The sequence below is a fragment of the Hydra viridissima genome, unplaced genomic scaffold, assembly GCF_058129835.1.
Source record: "Hydra viridissima isolate aposymbiotic clone 2 unplaced genomic scaffold, HvirCarnegie_v1 scaffold_1, whole genome shotgun sequence".
Lineage (NCBI taxonomy): Eukaryota > Metazoa > Cnidaria > Hydrozoa > Anthoathecata > Hydridae > Hydra > Hydra viridissima.
Window position 1 is genome coordinate 29,861,918 of NW_028324300.1, and position 19,517 is coordinate 29,881,434.

At 28.1% G+C, this 19,517-nt stretch overlaps 1 protein-coding gene and 1 pseudogene across 9 annotated transcripts; one reads left to right on the forward strand and one right to left on the reverse strand.

Annotated features, from left to right (window-relative positions):
- Positions 1–1,974: 1,974 nt before the first annotated feature.
- LOC149894418 (hatching enzyme 1.2-like) lies at positions 1,975–19,310 on the reverse strand. Of its 9 annotated transcripts, none has more exons than XM_090100214.1 (14): positions 19,198–19,310; positions 16,263–16,304; positions 15,420–15,461; positions 14,672–14,713; positions 11,537–11,575; positions 11,353–11,382; positions 9,906–9,992; positions 9,121–9,262; positions 7,503–7,573; positions 3,858–3,962; positions 3,439–3,488; positions 2,860–3,052; positions 2,533–2,577; positions 1,975–2,381 (listed from the first exon to the last, which is right to left on the reverse strand). In XM_090100214.1, exons 1-14 carry the CDS (start codon positions 19,286–19,288, stop codon positions 2,275–2,277), a joined length of 1,086 nt encoding a protein of 361 aa, XP_089956340.1. In that variant the 5' UTR covers positions 19,289–19,310; the 3' UTR covers positions 1,975–2,274. The 9 variants fall into 9 exon arrangements, with proteins under 9 accessions (XP_089956340.1, XP_089956397.1, XP_089956388.1 ...); XM_090100271.1 differs by lacking the exon at positions 19,198–19,310 and adding an exon at positions 17,180–17,292; XM_090100262.1 differs by lacking the exon at positions 19,198–19,310 and adding an exon at positions 16,798–16,946.
- On the forward strand, positions 4,119–6,139 carry LOC145188651 (uncharacterized; annotated as a pseudogene).
- Positions 19,311–19,517: the final 207 nt, after the last annotated feature.

Sequence of the window (19,517 nt, forward strand, 5' to 3'; positions counted from 1 at the left end):
AAGATTGCACAACTGTTTGTAGATGACTGGAGTTTGACAACTGAGAAAATAAGCAGCTTTGTTATTTCTTGTTATACCCCGAGCTTTAGCGAATGTTTCGAATCTTTCCTGATAGTCGACCCATAATTCAGCTGTTGAATCAAAAGCAGCAAAATCTTGAGTGACCTTTGATTCATTGGCTTCAAGCAGTTTGACAATGGCGTCTTGTTGCTCTTTGATTTGTCGCTGTTGTTCGGCTAGTTGTCGTTGACTAGCTTCTTGCAGCTTCTGCATTTCTGCCAATATCGCTACCAGAGTAGCACCGTGTTTTTCTTCCATGAGTAGTTTTTAGAAAATAGAGAGATCTTCGTCGCCAAAAATCTGTTATGTTTCTTAACAGATCCAAAGAAAAGTTCGATTTTTGTAAAGCTTTTATTTTTGATTCAGTAATACCAATACAATACAATAATATCACAAACTTAATATTTATAGTAAAATAGAAAGTTCCTAGAAAGATACAGAACATTCTGGAACGTTATTATATATCTAGAGGGTTCTATGGAAGATTCTCGAATGTTCTGTTGTATCTAGAAAGTTCTAGAATGGACCGTAACAGGTCACTTATTCTGTTACCATTTTTCTAGGATAATAGTGCTTATGAATCAGATCATATTTGTGTTATAGTAAGTTTCGAATAATGGCGGTCTTAGGTGTGTAAGCAAAGCTTTTGTTATAGCTTTGTAACCTTAGGGAATTACATCCCCTTGGGTAATTACAAAGTTCTTTAACAATAATTACCTTTTTGGATGTTATCGGAGGTGCGAAAATCAGCCATTTATTCTTTAATAATAGTTTACATAACTGGATGATATGATATGGAATAACTGTATTCTCTTGATTTTTCTCAGTTGCTAGGTTAACCCCATCGTTTCCACCATTATGAATAAGAGATTTTGAGCAACATTTATAAACACATTAGAACTTCTATATATATATAAAAAATACAATTTGTAATAACAAAGAGTTTAGTTTTTGCCTAAGATCTCTCCTTACATTATTGTCAAAAATGTGTATTCAATAAAGATAATAAATAACCAATATTTAAACAATAATTACACTTAAAGTCCCATTTTAGGCTAGTTTGTAACAAATAAACCTTCACTTAACCAGCTTCCACCAAAGGGCTAAAGCTGCTTTTATCTGAGATTTTTCTATAAGAGTCAGTGAAAAACATTTTCTTACATTCTTTATGTAGATGCTCTGTTAATAGGTTTGAATGTTATTTTAAAGATTCTAATGTTCATTTAACACATTCTAGTAAACTCTTTTAATTTCTAATACAATCCTAAGAAATGCTGGAGCGTATTCGGAAAAATTGGTGGACGTTAAGAACTTAATATTGAGAAAGGTTGCTAATATAAAGGCTGATCATCATTTTATATATTTTTGTGCCTTTATTGTACAAAAGATAATTTTCATGAAGTTGATCCGAAGATGAATAGTTGATGGCAAATAAAGACAGTCTGAATCTTTTTATAAATATCAGATACCTTATTTTCGTCTTACTTTGATCATGCTTGCAACAACAATTCTCCGACTTAAAACTCTACAGATCGTCACCAGGTCCCAACATTCTAGATCTACCAGTTTCAGCGTGACGGGGTTAAGTCTTTCCTTTTTTTTTTGTATTTTTTCCCCGGTCACAGAAAAACCACTTGATATAAAGCTATCTAGTTTCAGCCGAGAACATTTGGCAATTTGTTCGTTATGACTTTTATTTGGCCATGTATATCTTCTCTAATAGTACAGTCGTCACTGCTAGAAGTACGTCATGCATTACAAACTATATCTGCAGATGGAAACTTATATTGACTAAGAATTAGACATCTGAACCTTATCAGATTAAACTTAAAGAGAAAACAACAATATTTTGATTTCTTCTCCTCGAGCGCGTGTTGAAACGTACACTTTTAAAGAAAGAAATATAAGAGAACATTTTCGAATAATCTTTCTTTGATTTTAATGAAAATACTATATCTACATAAAATGCTCACATAAAAAATGCATTTATAAAAGAAAAAACAAACAAACATCGAAAAACAGTTCACGTGAAAACGGTGAAGTTTTATAATTCGAACGATTGAAAAAAATCATTCTGATGCTATAAGCAAACTTAATTCAAGTTAAATAGTGAAAGAGTAATTATTTGCAACGAAACATAAATTGCATTGCTGTGACGTATTAAGTTCGAAAACAATCAGTCTTTATATACGCGTTTGCAAACTATTGATCGTTTCAAATTGAATGCTTACTGATTTTGTGTGCTTGATGGTGATTTTGTGTGCTTGTTGATTTTGAGTGCTTGATGGTGTCTTTGAGGTTATCGTGGATTGAGTGTTCATCTGAAAAACGTAAATATAAATATATATTTATAAATATATAACCCGATTTGCTACGTGCAATAGAGAAAAACAATCAGGTAAAATTAAAAAGTTAAATCATAAAACAGAACATCTGTTAACGTAAATCAAGTTGGGGTTTAAAGATTTTTACATAGACATCTTTCGACACCATCACATCCTACCGTACAAGTAGCGGCTAAAATACGAAACATGAGGGACTTAAATCAATGCAACGTACTTTATTAAATGAAATTTCTACAGGAAAGTTACCACGATATCTCTCACTTAAAAGATAAACAACAAACTCAAATTGAAAATCTTGTAATAACTTGGTAAAAATGCATTTTTTAAACTGGCAACCGCTCTTATTATTGACATCGATCGTTCTTATTAAACAGAAACAAGCTCTTTGTTTTAAATCATTTAAAAATTGTATGCGCTAGAAAAAAACGTCTTAAGGATGTCAAAAATGATATACCTAAGCATCCATACATTATGTTTAGTTCCAACTTATCAGTATCGCTCAATGTAGGAGGGTTGCCGATTTTTTTCTCCTCGTCTTTTGTCAAAGTTCTACCCAGCACTTTAATAGTTTTTGTGTCCTCGGTCTTGGTTTCATACTTGCTAAAAGCCCACAGGTCGTACTGCATGATTGACCATATATCATAATTCTAAAGAATATTGCACCGATTAAATTAGTTTTTAAAAATAGTTATTTGCTAAGAATTCATACATTCTCAAATTCCGAAAGAAATTTTTTTAAAGCATGCGATCATGATGAAACTTTAAGCAAATGCAATTTTAAAAAAATTTTTAGAATAATTTAAAAAATTAAAACTTCAATTCAGAAAAGAAGTAAATGTAATTATTTGTTTTTTTAAATATTTTTTATTATTTATTTCATCGTTTATTTTATTGAGAGTGCATTCATCAAAATTGTTTCAGAGAAATTTCTTTCATTTTTACAAAGGACTACTTTTGGTTGAAAATCAAACATCAGTACAGATGTTATTGCATATAATAATAACTCATTCAAAATACTACATCACAAACTTACCGAAGTATAGGTTGTTCTAGCTTGATCAATATCAAAATTATGCTCTTTACCTTAAACAAAGGAAAAATGACTTAAGCTTAACAAGTGTATTGGGTATCTATAAATACCAGTTGTATATATTACTTTTAACAAAGTTGGTAAACTCGTTAAATCTAAGTTACTTATTTACAAGTATTTTAGCTTACAAAATTAAAAGGAAAAGTTGGAACAACAGAACCAGTATTAAAATCAAGCCAAATCAAAGATTTCTTGCTTGTTATCTTTCATTTTACTCTAAGTTATTTATTCTTATTCATTTTATTCCTGTAAATAATTCATTCTGGCAATCATTAATAGAAGAAGAATGCCAAGATATAAATATTTACAAATTTCAATTCTCTCTATTATTCTTTAAACCAACCAATAAATCGTTCGCAAACCTTGTTTAATGTTTTCATGCACAATCTTTACTGTCGTATCACAGTCACATCGATTTTGCTCATGCAAAAAACCCATTGCATGAAGCATTTCATGCAATACAGTGTCTGTGAGTAAATGAAATTAGAAAATTATAAATTGAATGGGAAAGTATAAAAAATTTACAAAAACAAAAACTCATGACCTGGTTTGTTTTTATGTATATCTTAGGCCATCCCATTTTGACCCTTATGAACGAATTTTATTTTACGGAGTGTCTCAAAATGTTCCTAAGGTATTGGTTTGTTAATGAATTTTTTTTTTATTCTGGATGAGTATTTATACTCGCGCCATTCGTTTAAAGTTTAACTTTTTTACATTTTTTGAGTTTTTATGGGCAGTTTCAAATGATCAGCGCGAATAGAAATTTATAAACCTTTAACAATTTAATTGCGTCAATACAAAGAATGGAAGGTTTTTTATCCATACCGATTGTGCGCATTTTTATTATTATCATATTTGTTACCAGGTGGTACTTTAGAAATGCAAAAATCGGGTAATATTTAAAAAAAGCGCAGTTTAGAAAACAATTGTTTTCTAAAAAGGCATGACAATCAGTCCGATCTGTTAGGCGCTCCAGGGTTGGAACACGGCAGTGGTGAGGCTTAGTTCATAGCAATTCAAAATCTATTAGATTCTTTTGATCTAGGGCAGTTCGTCCACGGAGTTTGTTTTGATACCACTGCTTCAAACACTGGCTGTTTAAAAGGAGCTTGTGCAAGATTAGCTAATTTTCATGGCCGACCATTGCTCTTGTTAGCCTGCCGCCATCATGTAGGAGAGCTCCATGTAAATCACTTTTGCAATGAAGTTGCAGTAAACAAATCTGTTGGACCAGAGAATCAAATATTTAAATCTCTAAAGCAGAATTGGCATGGTATTGATGCAAACAACGAGAAGATGCTGTTGAAATTTAATCACCAGAATGTTAAGGGTACCTGGCTGGAGAAGCAGGCTCTATTGGCGCTCAAAACTTGCAAGGACCTGATAGATAAAAACAAGTTAAGAAATAGTCAGGTAAGATTAAAATAAAGAAATATATTACTTTAAAACAACTTTTTACCAAATATATATACCAACTATAAAAATAGAAAGAAGAAACATAAAAGTTCCTAATTAAATTGTAAATTATATACATTTAGACTTTTGAGAAGCGCAAAGATTGTTGTGAACTGGCAGAGCTTGTAGTTATGTTCCTTGAAGAAGATCAGACAGTTAGGTATAAAATTCACAAAACCGGAGCTATTTCACACGCCAGGTTCATGGCAAAGGCATTGTACTATATGAAGTTCAATTTGCTTTTCCCTAAGATCACACAGGTTCTTTTTCTGAGTGATGAAATTGTCAGAGATCAACAGAATGGCTGACTTCATTTCTCTTTTCTGGGCATCGTGGTTTTTGACCTGCGAGTTTTCTGATTCTGCAGCTTTTGAAGTAAAACTTAATTTCCTAAATATTTTTATATTAGTCTCATAATTTAAGAATAACTTGTTTCAAAAAAAGACCAACTAAATTGTTTTAGAATAATGACATAAATAAATGACACTTATTACATTAGATGTTAGACGTGTCATTATCAACCTTACTTACTATCTATATTGCATTATTTTTAACTCACACTCTTAGGATCAACGAAACTATTGGCAGATGTGCCATTACAATGTGTATGAGCCTGCCGCAGAAGTGGTATTAAAATCATAGCGAAACCATATGTGGTATTTGGATCCATCAACCATGGTGCTGGCGCTAGCATGTTTTAATAAAGATCACTACATCGAAATGGAAAAGATGGCAAAAGTTCTTTATTCAACCCAATGGAGTGGCATTAAAAATCTAGGAACGGGTAGAACCAAAGCTAAAATCCCTTCTGATAGCAGCTTTCTGTTTAAAATAGACCAACCACCAGGTCTTGAATCATATATTTCGCCAGATTCCTGGTTAATTTTTGATATCCTAGGTCATACTTCTGAAAAATGTCTGGATGAAACTCCCTCAAATTTTTTGGAAAGAATTTCCAGGATACAATGAGTTTCAAAGCTTCGTAAAATCTGTCGAAGTTGTTAACGACTCATCAGAACATGCAGCAAAACTCATTCAAGATAATGTATAGCCTGCGAAGAGCGAGGAAAAACTTCAGAACCTTCTCCAAATGAAAAACTCTTGGAAAAAGCCATTTAAAAAGACGAAGAATGGATACAAGGAGTCAGTCACAACGACTGCTCCCTCACTACTGGCTGTGAGTTGATAATTCAAAACCTTTCCAATATTTCTAATTACCTTACTCTAGACTCTAAACCTTAAAAATGTATTTTAAAAAAAATTAAATTATGTAATTTTTAGAGATATCTGCCTTAAAAGAAAGAATTTATTATATATATAATAAATATAATAGCAGCTATGGCAGTACTTAGAGTTCTTACTTTAATATCGGAGGTCCGAGGATTGATGCCGATTTTGTCATAAAAACGACATTTACTAGTAAAAAATTTTCCCGCTGTGCTCTGTGATGAGCACTTAAAATTTAATGAGAATTTAAAATAACACACACAAAATCTAAGTAGGTATTTTCTGAAATATATCAACACATTTTGATTTAGTTAAATCTACTGCAAAATATTTAAAGTCCTATAACAAATCTTTTGGGGTGACCATTTTAAGTTTGGCTTTGTTTAATCTTAGGTTCCAAGAAAAGTAATTTTTTTAAAAACATTATCATTTGATACCAATAAGAAGTAAAAAAAATGAATATTGCACCATGACTGAAAATAACCTCATAGATCAACAAAAAGGCACTTTGAAATAACACAAATGTTGATTTTTCTATCAAAATCAGTGAACGGTAGGCATTATATATTTCTTAACTCAAAAAGTACAGTGTTTTTTTTGGTATAGGAACAAATGAAGAGAGTATAAATGAAAAAAATTAACTGGATTCGACATCAGAATCGATTCGCGCCGTTGTGTTGAAAACTGCTCAATTTTGGTCATAAATTGTCTAGAGCGTAACTTCGAACGACCGGCGCGAATACTTCTAACAGGAAAAAATAAAAAATAAAAAAGTTTGACTTAAAAATATGACCTTTATGCCACTCATTAGCGACTCCCTATGTAATTTGGTTGTCAAAAAAAAATTATGGGATGGCCTAGTATATCTGTATATTCCACAAAAAGTGAAACAATAAAATTAAAAATAATTCTTCAAAGTTTGTTAACTCTACCCTTCCGCTTATAATTTTCATTCAAAAATAAAAATTTTTAAAAGTTTGTAACTCAAAAACTCTAACATAACTCATACACTGAAAAAGCATAAACCGTTATTGTATTCGTTTTCTCAAAAAGTTATACTGAACAGTAAGAGGTGATGTGGAAAACGAAAAAAAAATTATCAAGATAAACCTTTTGCTATTATTGATTTTTCCAATATTTTGCGCTGTAAATGAATTCAATGAATCCTATGTGCTTTTTTCTTGTTTTTTTTCTTTAAGGTAAATTATATTGAAGTTTTGATTTTTTCAATAGAAATAAAAAATAAATGTCTTCTGATCAACTCCATTAAAATTAACTTAAAGTACAAGAAAGATACAATGTTATACAAAGTAATAATAAACCTGTGTAGTTGCAACCTCTTCCAATATTTAGTTCTTGACGCCCACCAACTTTTCCGTATCTGCTCCAGCATCTATTAAGATAGTATTAGAATTTAATAGACTTCACTAGAATGTGTTAAATAGCATAAAAATTAGAATCTATGAAAGAGTATTCAAACCTATGAAAACAACAAAAGCATCTACTAACAGAATGTAAGAAAATGTTTAAAATGACTGTCATAGAAAAATTATCTAAAAAAAAGCATTCTTAGCTCATTTAGAGAAGCTTACTAAGTGAAAGTTTATTTGTTGCAAACTAATGTAAAAAATACTATGAGCATGTTAGATTGAGCATAAACTGGTAAAAAAACACTGAACATTTACATGAAAACTTCCTGCAAATGTAGATCTGTAAGTGGGAAACATGAAACACATACAAAGCACAAATTGGGGATAAAAACAAAGTTTTTAAAACTGGTAACGCTCTTTGTTTTGTTACATACCTGTTACTGATAAATTACAAATCTGCTAAAAGTAGAGTACTAATATTTTGCAAGAAAACAAATTTTTCTCTTAACATTTTCAAAAATACAAAATGAGAGCAGTTTTTATTTTGTTGGTAATTCTAAGTTTTAGCAGTGAGTTTTTAAAGATTTTTAAAACAATTTTTCTTACATCAATGTAATTAAATGATACTTTTAACTATTGTTAATGTATTTTTCAAAGCAAAAGGCGCAAGTAATATTTTCTAAATAAATATTTTGATACTGAAGTGACTATTGCTCCTTTTTGTAAGTTGCATTAGAGGGATGAATAACACAATTTTTACGATCATTTTAAAAGTGAAACTTTAAAAAAGAAGGGTTATCTCTAGCCTTAAGCACCACACATACATTGCTCCATTACACACTTTTGACAATAATGTAATGAGAGATCTTAAGCAAATTCTAAACTCCTTGTCTTAGGTTATTTACTGTATTTATGAAACATATATAGAAGTTCCGATATGTATATAAATACTGCTCAAAATCTTTCATTCATAGCTGTAGCAATGATGGGGTTAACATAGCACTTGAGAAAAATTAAGAGAACATAGTCATTCCAAATCAAATCATCCATTCATGCAACCCAGGATTATAGAATAACTGGCTGATTTTTGCATCTCTGATTACATCCAAGAAGGTGACTTTAGTTAAAAACCTTGAGTTTGTAATTCCCTAAGGTTACCAAACTACAACAAAAGCCTTGGTTACAAACCTAATTATAACAAAAATATAATCTGAGTCATAAGCACTGTCATCATATAAAACTGTTTTCAGAATAAATAACTGATGACCAACTTCCTAAAAACAAAAAACAAAACTGCAACAAATGTCATAGAACATCATGATCACAAAAAACAGTGGCCCCAACAGTTGAAAATTAAGTGATCATCTAAGTTTGAGTTTTTTAATAAAATGCTGCATGTTGTGTAAATCTAAAAGAATAGTCACTATTTCTATAAAAAATTACAATCTTATTGTGTTTTTTAAGTTTATTGGTTATTATGCATGAGAATAATTGCAACCTTTATGTTTTGCTCAGATTAATTTGAGTTGTGAAATAAAAGATTATATATATAAAAAAATGTATGACCTACCCACCATCTTCCTTATTTGTAAAGACAACATAATCAAACTCAGAAGTGCGATGTACCCAAACTGGAGGATAAGATGCACACAAACTGTTATTCATGTAATTGTTTAATTTTGCAATAGCATCTTCAATAATATTAATGTAACCTGATAAAGAAAAAAGATTTTACAATTGTGTTAAAAAATAATCGATAAGTTTTTTGAAATATTGTAACAAATTATGTTGGAATTGTTAACATGCTTTCCTGTTTAACCTAAACATCTAGAGTACTAAAACAGTCTCCATATGTAATAAATCAAAACTTATGTATTGATTAAAACATGATATATATATATATATATATATATATATATATATATATATATATATATATATATATATATATATATATATGTATGTATGTATATATATATATGTATATATATATGTATATATATATATATATATTTATATATATAGACATAAAATAAAAAGTAAATCAAATATTAATATTTTTTAAATCAAATATTAATAATTTTGCTCTTAAATTGAAATAAACTTTTAAATATTATGCTAAAAAAACAAACATATGTAGAATTTAATTACAACTCCTTTAAGAAATTTTTTTAATACCCTCAGTTTACCGTTTTGTTGTTCTCAATTAGTTTTTGTTAAAAAAACTGAACTCTAAAACTAAAAGAAATTTTAAAAAGTTATCTTCCCATTTTACCTAAAAAAACTCAAACCATTATGATTTAAGTACTCAAATCAGCACAATCATAGTTTTATTTTAAATAAAATTGCTTTTACCTTGGTCTGAAAAAAAATCGAATTCATAAGGAACACGTGGATGTTTATTAGGTTCTATCCAAAGGTTGGGCAATTTGTTCATGTAATCTATGAAGTAACACAAAGAGACATAATTTGTCAAGTTCTAAGAAACCAAAGTCTACCATTCTCAAACATTAAGACATTAGCTGCAATACTTTCTAAAACTAGCATGGTTTCCTATATGATCTGGTCTGCATCCTATATTCATGCAACAATGGTTGGTATATTGTTTACACTTACTTTTGATTATGTCAAAACAATGAATAAATAAATCTGTAGAAAAATAGCTTCACAGCTAAAAACACACAAAAGACTATTAACCTAACTAAAATAAACAAACAGCAAAATACTTAGAAGCCTGCTTTAAATTTAAACTTAATTTCAGCCATTATAAAAGAACTTATTTTCAAAGCATATCTACTTTACTCAGGAACTTTAGTCTTTTTAAATCAGTAAATCTTTAATGAACTATATTTTCTTAATCCTTTCAATTATGGTGGCATCCTTTGAAAGTATTTAAGACTTTATAATCATTTTAAATTTCTGTTTCCATCTTATCCTATAGGTTGAGAAACTTTCCTTCAAGAAATATTTTCAAATAGATATTGTTCTAGCTTAGAATCATTCAAGAGTAATTTCCAAAAATACCATCCATCATATATAACTGAGAAAGCTAGATGCTTTTAATAAAGAGTCTTATAAATTGAATGAAAAAAATGGATCAGAGGCACTGTCAATTAAAGATCATTACAACCAAAAGATTGATGAAGTTTTGATTTTCTTCAAAAACCAACCGTTTTTAAATATGTTATTAAAACATATTTAAAACTAATAGAGAGAAAAAATGAAAACTTGCCAAATAAAACAAAAAAAATTTCCCATTAAATGCAGCTAATAATACATTCATTTATTTTACAAAACGATTTTTCTTAAATAATACAAAAAATAGCTAATAAAACTTAATAAGACCGATTATTAGATTTAAATCATGACACTCCTGGCTTAATTACTTTTGGCTCTAAAGGATCTGTTCTCATGGGTGAAAGGCCAAAGCTTATTATTGTTCAGTTCTAAAAGATTTTAAATTTTGGATCAGGATCAGTACCTTTGCCAGATTGGCAACAGTTTTGTTCAACAGGCTCCTACAATTAAAGTTACAGTTTATTGAACTTGTTGTTTTGTTTGAAGCATGTAGATGAGATTAATGTCTGGTCAAAAGATTTCCTGTAAGCTAATCCCATACCATTAAGGAATAAATTTCACAAAAATATCCTTCAATGTGCAGACCAACTAGCATAGGAGACCATGCAACATTACTAAAAATTACATTCGCCAATGCAGATCAAATACCTGTTGTGATTTCACCCCTTTCCTCACACTAAGGATACAAAAATAAAGATGATCAGCCTAAAAAATGCTTTCTTACCATCTTTAAATATGATGTCAGAAAATAATCCTAAAAAAAAAAACAAGTTATTTTCATCTTGAAGGAAATAAATTTAGAAATGAAAATAATTTTTTGAAACAATATGAAAACAGAACTACTTTTTATATTTACTAAAAAGAATCAACAACAAAATATACATTCTTCAAACAATACTTTTTTTTACCATGTTTCATATTGATGCTACTTATAGATTCCCTCTTATCTAAAAGAAAAAGTTTATCATTTCAAAGGAAAATTTTTTTATGGGTTGGATTTTTTTTTAAAAAGTCAAAAGAGTGAGAATGTCTATTTATTTCAAAAAATTTCAAAAAATCTAACAATGCTTACTTCATATTATGTAACTTATATAATGTGTATATTTGGAGACTTAATACTGTTTAGAGTGAATAAAATGCGCTAATAACATGGAAATATTAACTATGGAAAATACACCTTAACTGAAACATCCATTATAAAACATTAAACTTCTCTGATCAGTTAAGAACAGAAGGTCATTGACCAGTACATAAGGTAACTAACTTCCGTTATAGACACATAAAATATTCTAAAACAACAGTGAGTTCCTATTTTTATTACTACATTTGAAGAATAAGCAATGATTTTATAAGGATTATGCATTAAATATTAAATCTCTAAAAGTCTAAAAATGTATAATAGTTGTAATTTAAAATACATCTTTACATTTAAAAAAATTTTTAAATTGATAATTTTTTTTAAAATATAAATTTTCCATTTCAATTACTAGAGATCAATTTTAATTTTTTTTTTTTTTTATCTAAAACAAACAGGAAAAAAATTGCCCCAAAGAAAATTATCAATTTGTGTTTTTTAATTTCTAATTCTCTTCTTCACATTTTAAAATTGGATGCTCTTGTGTACTAAGTAATTTGATATAAATATGAGGTGAGCATATCATAAACACAAGCTAATCTTGTTATAAATCTAGATTTCATAATTTTCAAATCTAATTAAACTCTATTCAAATCAGTTTAAATGATTTTTTATATAATTTTATATATATATAGATATATTATTTTATTTAACGATCAACGTGCAATTTCTTTAGACAGAAGCCTTCATTATGTTGAAAAGAAATGTTAATGTTCAACAAGGTATTTCTTTTAGACATGATGAGAGTTTTTAAGAAAAAATTTTTAAGAAAAAAAGAAATTAAACATCAACTTTAGGTTATGACTGCAAACAAATAACTCTAAGTTGTTTAAAGAATTCAATTAGTACCTAATATTTAATTTTCAAAAAGTATCTATTATTCATTTGCACTTACTATTGAAAGTTCTCTACCAAAATGGAAAAAATATCAAATCCTCAATTTTTCTTCAGACAAAAACTATATTTTTTAATAAGGAATTAAAATATATAAACTTATGAGCAACTCAATTTGCATTCTTTTACTGGAAAGATATTCACTAAAGTTAAGAAACTAATTTAAGTAAGGGTATCTAGGTGTTATAGCTACAACTAATATAATTTGATTTCGTTACTTTGATTACTTAACTTTATTTCTAATTTTTGTTATTACATTTTTTTATTTTTCAGTTCTAATTGGTTTTCAGTTTTATTTGATAAACTTAAAAAGTCTAAAAATGTTTAATGGATAAGTTTTTAAATCCTATTTTACCATTTTGAAAGTTTAAAAAATTATAATTAGTACAAAAATATTTTCCATGTGTTGGTAGAGCTCAATTTTAAGAATTCTTTTTTGCAACCAAAAGAAATTGGAAAATGTTTGGCCCGCAGATTGAATCTAATGTTTTTCTTATTTTTTAAATTCCCTTTATTTACTCCTTTTGATTTCTTTTTGCGGACGCCCTTAACCTACTCTGCTATTTGATATAAACATGAGCTTATTGTATTATAAATCTGAAGTCAATAATCTACAAATATGATGTAATTCTTTTCTAATCAGCTTTAATGATTTTGTCTGAAAATTAAAAAATTATGGCACACACACCAATTAAATATATTCATTTATATCTGATTTGAAAATATATCTTTAAACATTTCAAAATTGGATTATGTAGCATCGCTGTAGGAATTAAATTTTGATAGATAATTATAGAAATTCATCTATTTTGAGAAAGCAAAGTTTGAAAGACAATCTCAAACTTGCTTCAAGCCGGCAATTCAAAATTGCTTTCTCTCTTAAGAAGGTGGAGGGGCCAAGGAGAGATTTGCACTGAAGCAGCAAAATTATTGCCAAATGGAGAAATTAATAAAATAACATTTATGGTATTTCAACATGACAAAAATTTTTGAAATCATAACAGGCATTGGAGATGCCAAAATGTAAAAAACTAATATAACAACTAATATAATCCAATTTAATACTAACATGAAAACAGTAACTGTGGAAAAAACACCTTAACTTATAAAACATTAAACTTCTCTGATCAGTTAAGAACAGAAGATCATTGACCAGTACATAAGGTAAATAACTTCCCTAATAGACACATAATATATTCTAAAACAATGGCGAGTTTCTATTTTTAATACTACATTTGTGGAAAAAGCAATGATTTTATAAGCATGATATCTTAACTAAAAAATCTCTAAAAGTCCAAAAATGTATAACAACTATAACTTAAAATGTATCATTACATTTTTAAAAAAAGTTTAAACTAATATATTTTTTAAAATATTAATTTCCATGTAAGGCTAGAGCTCAACTTAATTTTTTTTTTTTTTTTTTTAATAAAACAAACAGGAAAAAATTTGCCCATAAAGAATTATCTTTTTGCTTCGTTTTTTATTTTTTTAATTCTCTTCTTTACATTTTTAATTTTCCTTTTATGGATGCTCATATGCACTAAGTAATTTATTATGAATATGAACTCACCATATCATAAACATGAGCTTATTATACATATTATAAATCTAGATTTCATAAGTATCAAATCTGATGAAATTCTTTTCAAATCAGCTTTGATGATATTTTAAATAACTTTATATATATAATATAATAATGACCTTTTCAAATCAATTTTAGTTGTCTGAAAAATATTATATATGATGAAAAAATTCAAAAGTATTGATTTGTGGTTTACTTGCATTTACTCTTGTAACTTCTTCAACAAAACTGAAAAAATCTCAAACCTTTTTTCTTGTGTTAAAACTTAACATTGTAACAAGGATGTAACTTAAACAAACATACAAGCAGCTCAAATAATTTGCTTTTTGCTATTTTTTAGCTGACATCATGAAAATATTAGATATCGATCAACTGAACAGCATCATTACACAACTACGACTAACAATTATAAGAATAATGTTTACTCACATATCTTTTCTGGAGGATTAATATGGGCAACTGATGATTTGTCTAAAAACAAGACAGCTTAAAATAAATTGCAAATAGTTTTAGTAAATTCACCAGAGATACTTCTTCTTTTAAACCTTCACCTGATTGTATGTGTATTTATAAACAACTTGATGATCTGAAACTTAAAATAGTATTGCAGAAACCATAACTTTCAATCTACAAATAAAAATCACTCAGAATGCTAATCAGTAACTAACAAAAACTATTAGATATACATCTCCATCAGATTGCTTTTGAAGGGTGTTATTTAATGTTCAACATGCAATTTATTTAGACAAAGGCTAGTTCTCAAGCAGCATGTTTTTCAACAAGTCAGAATGATTGTTTTAAGAAAATTTTGAAGAAGAAAATAAAATTGGACAAAACTAACACATAGAAATCTGTCTATTTGTTTTTTTTTATTTCTTATTTTCTTCTTTACATATTCTAATTTTCTTTTATGGATGCTCTTCTGCACCAAGCATATCATAAACACAAGCTAATCTTGTTACAAATCTAGATTTCATAATTTTCAAATCTAATTAAACTCTATTCAAATCAGTTTAAATGATTTTTTATATAATTTTATATATATATATTATAATAATAGTCATTTCAAGTCAGCTTTAGTTGTCTAAAAAATATTATAAATGTTGAAAAGATTTTCATAGTATCGATTATTAGACAAAAACTACAAACAACAAGTAAAAAAATAATGTTAACTAACATATCTTTCCTGGAGGATCAATATCAGCAACTGATGGTTTGTCTAAAAACAAGACAGTTTAAAATAAACTGCAGATAGCTCCAGTAAATTCACAAAAGATACTTCTTCTTTTAAACCTAAACTTGATTGTATTTGTATTTATAAACAGTTTGCGAAACTGCAACTTGAACTAACATTGCAGAAACTATTATTTTTAATCAACAATAAAAATCACTCGGAATGCTGATCAGTAACTAACAAAAGCTATTAGATAATCATTGTTTCAATCAGATTGTATTCGAAGGATAATATTTAACATTCAACCTGCAACTTCTTTAGATAGAGCCAAGAGCTCGAGCAGCATGTGTTTCAGCAAGTCATAATGAGTGTTTTGAGGAAATTTTGAAGGAAAAAATCAAGTTGGAAAAAATTGGCCTATTGAAAATTAACTACTTTTTATTTCTAATTTCTTTTTTTCATTTTCAAATTTTTTTTTTTTGGGTGCTCCTATGCACCAAGTAATTTAATATAAATAAGAGCTCAGCATATCATAAACATGAGCTTATCGTATTATAAATCTAGATTTCATAATTTTCAAACTTTCAATAGTATTGAAAAGTGCTTTACTTGCACTTACTCTTGAAACTTCTTTAACAAAACTGAAAAAATATCAAACCTTTTCTTGCTTCATGTAAAAACTTAACATTTTAACAGAGACTTAACATAAATAAACATACAATCAACTCAAACGATTTTCTTTTTGCTGTTTTTTTAGCTGTTATCATGAAAATATTAGATATTGATCAACTGAACAGCATCATTACACAACTACGACTAACAATTATAAGAATAATGTTTACTCACATATCTTTTCTGGAGGATTAATATGGGCAACTGATGATTTGTCTAAAAACAAGACATCTTAAAATAGATTGCAGATAGTTCCAGTAAATTCACAAAAAATACTTCTTCTTTTAAACCTTTACTTGATTGTATGTGTACTTAAAAACAACTTGCAGAACTGCAAATTGAACTAGCATTGTAGAAACAACTACTTTTAATCAACAAAAGAAAATCATTCGGAATGCTAATCAGTAACTAACAAACTGTTAGATGATCATTTATTCAATCAGATTTCTTTCAAAGAGTGTTATTTAATGTTCAACCTGTAATTTGTTTAAACAGAGGCATTTATTATGTCAAAAAGAAATAGCATGTTAATGTTCAACTTATATTTCTTTTAGAAATGAGCGTTTGAAGGAAATTTTTAAGAAAAAAAAGAAATTAAACATCAACTTTAGGTTATGACTGCAAACAAATAACTCTAGGTTGTTTAAGGAATTCAAAAAGTGTCTACTATTTATTTTTCAAAAAGTATCTATTATTCATTTGTACTCACTATTGAAACTTCTTTAACAAAACGGAAAAAATCTCAAATCTGCATTTCTTCTTCTCATAAAAACTATACTTTTTAACTAGGAATTAACATATATAAACTTATGAGCAACTCAACGTATAATTTTACTGGAGAGACTTGTTCACAAAAGTCAAAAACTTACTTAAGTAAGGGTATCTATGTGTTATTGCTATTTAATTTGGTTCCTTTATATTGGTTACTTAATTTTATTTCTAACTTTTGTTATTACATTTTTTTTTGTTGTTGTTCGGTTTTAAGGGATTTTCAGCCTTATTTGATAAACTTGAGGTCTAAACTTAAAAAGTCTTTAAAAGTCTAAAAAAGGTTTAATAAAATTAAAAGTTTAAATAATCATAATTAGTACAATAATAGTTTCCGTGTGTAGCTAGAGCTCAATTTTAAGAATTCTTATTTACCACCAAAAGAAATTGGAAAATGTTTTGCCCGCAGAATATATCTATTGTTTTCCTATTTTTTAAATTTTTTTTATTTACTCCTTTTTATTTCTTATTGTGGACGCCCTAACGTTCTCCGTGATTTGATATAAGCATGAGCTTATCGTTTTATAAATCTGAAGTCAACAATCTTCAAATATTATAAAACTCTTTTCATATGAGCTTTAATGATTTTGTCTGAAATATTGTATATTATGACACACACCGATTCAATATATTCATTTCCGTCTGAGTTGAAAATATTTCTTTAAACAGTTCAAAATTGGATTATGTAGATTCGCTGAAGGAATAAAGTTTTGAGAGATGATTACAGGAACTCATCTATTTTGAGATTTTTGGACAATCGTAGTAACTTGCTGTAAGTGGACGATTCAAAAATTGCGTTCTCTCTTAAGAAGGGGGAAGGGTACTAGAAGAGATTTGCACTGAAAAAGCGAAATTATTGCCAAATGGAAAAACTAATAAAACTTCATTAACAGTATTTTAACATTAACAAAAGTTTTTAATAATAGTCAAATGGTATAATAGCGGACAGTGAAAGATATTGCAGATAAATTTTTAGAATATTCTCTTAAACAGAGACATTTCTCTGCAATTAAATTGAATTAGAGTTCATTATACGAGTCAAGTTTTTTGATATACATATTTTACACCTCTTTACTTTTAACTAATGTCGACGGCTTTTTATAACACTTTAAACTTGCAGTTTATATGAAGGCTTAGAAAGAATCAAAATATTTTTAAAAGTTAGACTGTTGAAAAACATTGACGTTGATCTAAGCTATGTATCGCGCTTGAAAAATAGTCCTATTTGAAGGTAAAATTAGCTAGTCTATAAAGTTAGAAATCGTTTTCGTTTTCAAATGGAAAAGTTAATAAAATACCATTAACGGTATTTCAAAATTAATAACAGTTTTTGAAATCATTAAAGGCATTTGAGATGCCAAAATGGAAAAACCCAACATTTGTAATTTCAGAATGTCGAAAAAATTGATTTTCGTTTAAAGTTTGTTTTTGTTTACGCGAAGCTACGCTTTGGCAAAAAATACCAAAAAATAAGATTGTAGGCAAGGACATTAATATTTATTGATGTCCATCTGATTATAATCAGAGCAGAGTTTCTCTTGCACGTTTTCTAATATCCTTATCCCCGGTGACAATATTTTTTAAACTTATTATTCTGCAAATAGCCCACTTTAATTGTCATATGATCTGAAAGCGGACAGAGAAAATTTTTCCAGATTTTTCCAAACCTTTTAGACATTCCTCTCAAACTATGACATTTTTCTCCTCTATTAAATTGTATTAGAGTTCATGACATGAGTCACGTTTTTTTTATTTACATGTTTCACACTTCTACACAAAAACTAATGTAGGCAGCTTTTTACTATACTTAACTTTTGTAGTTTATATGAAGACTTCGAAAGAGTTAAAATATTGTAAAATGTTAGTCTGATAAAAAGCATAGTCAACAATTTAAGCGATGCATCTTGCTTGAAAAATTGCTCTATTCTAAGGTAAAAATATTTTACAGTTAAAAGCCTTTTGCTTGTTCATTTAAAGCAATAGATATGAAAAAAATAATAATAAAAAACAGACAAGCTATTTTCAGTCATTTAAGCTTGTTAACTCAAAAAGTTTTTCATGTTTAAGTTTCATTTTTCAAAAATAATCTAAATATTAAGATAAAACCAATTATGTCAAGATTCCGTTAAATTTTCAGACTAAAAATTTTCAGACTAAAAAACTCTAATTTTCAACGCCTCATTGCAATGCGTGTTTTTTATAAACCTTTTCATCGTTACAAATGTTTCATTTTTATAAATTCCTTACTCATGCTTAAGTTTACATACTTATCTTCGATATCCACCTACATCTGAAGAGTTTATAGAACAACAAAAAAAATCCGCGATAAAAGAAATGTGACCTTTATAGTTGCGTTTACTGTTCGGCTTCTTCGGAATACCTCGTCCATAGATGCAACCAAGCACTATCATTATTATTATAAATTGCTTCATTTCAACCTAAAAGCGAAATCTTTAAAAGAAAAGATATTTAACTTAGAATTACTTATAACATCATAACAATATCGTTCGTAGAAACGTGGTGTTAAAAGGTTGTTTCGTGAAGAAAGAAATATATTTATAGAGTGAACTTAATATTAATTCAAAATAACAGAATAAATGACTAGGTAACTTTTGTGGATAAATTTAACAATGTTATATAACCAGTGGTACCCGTGTTTTG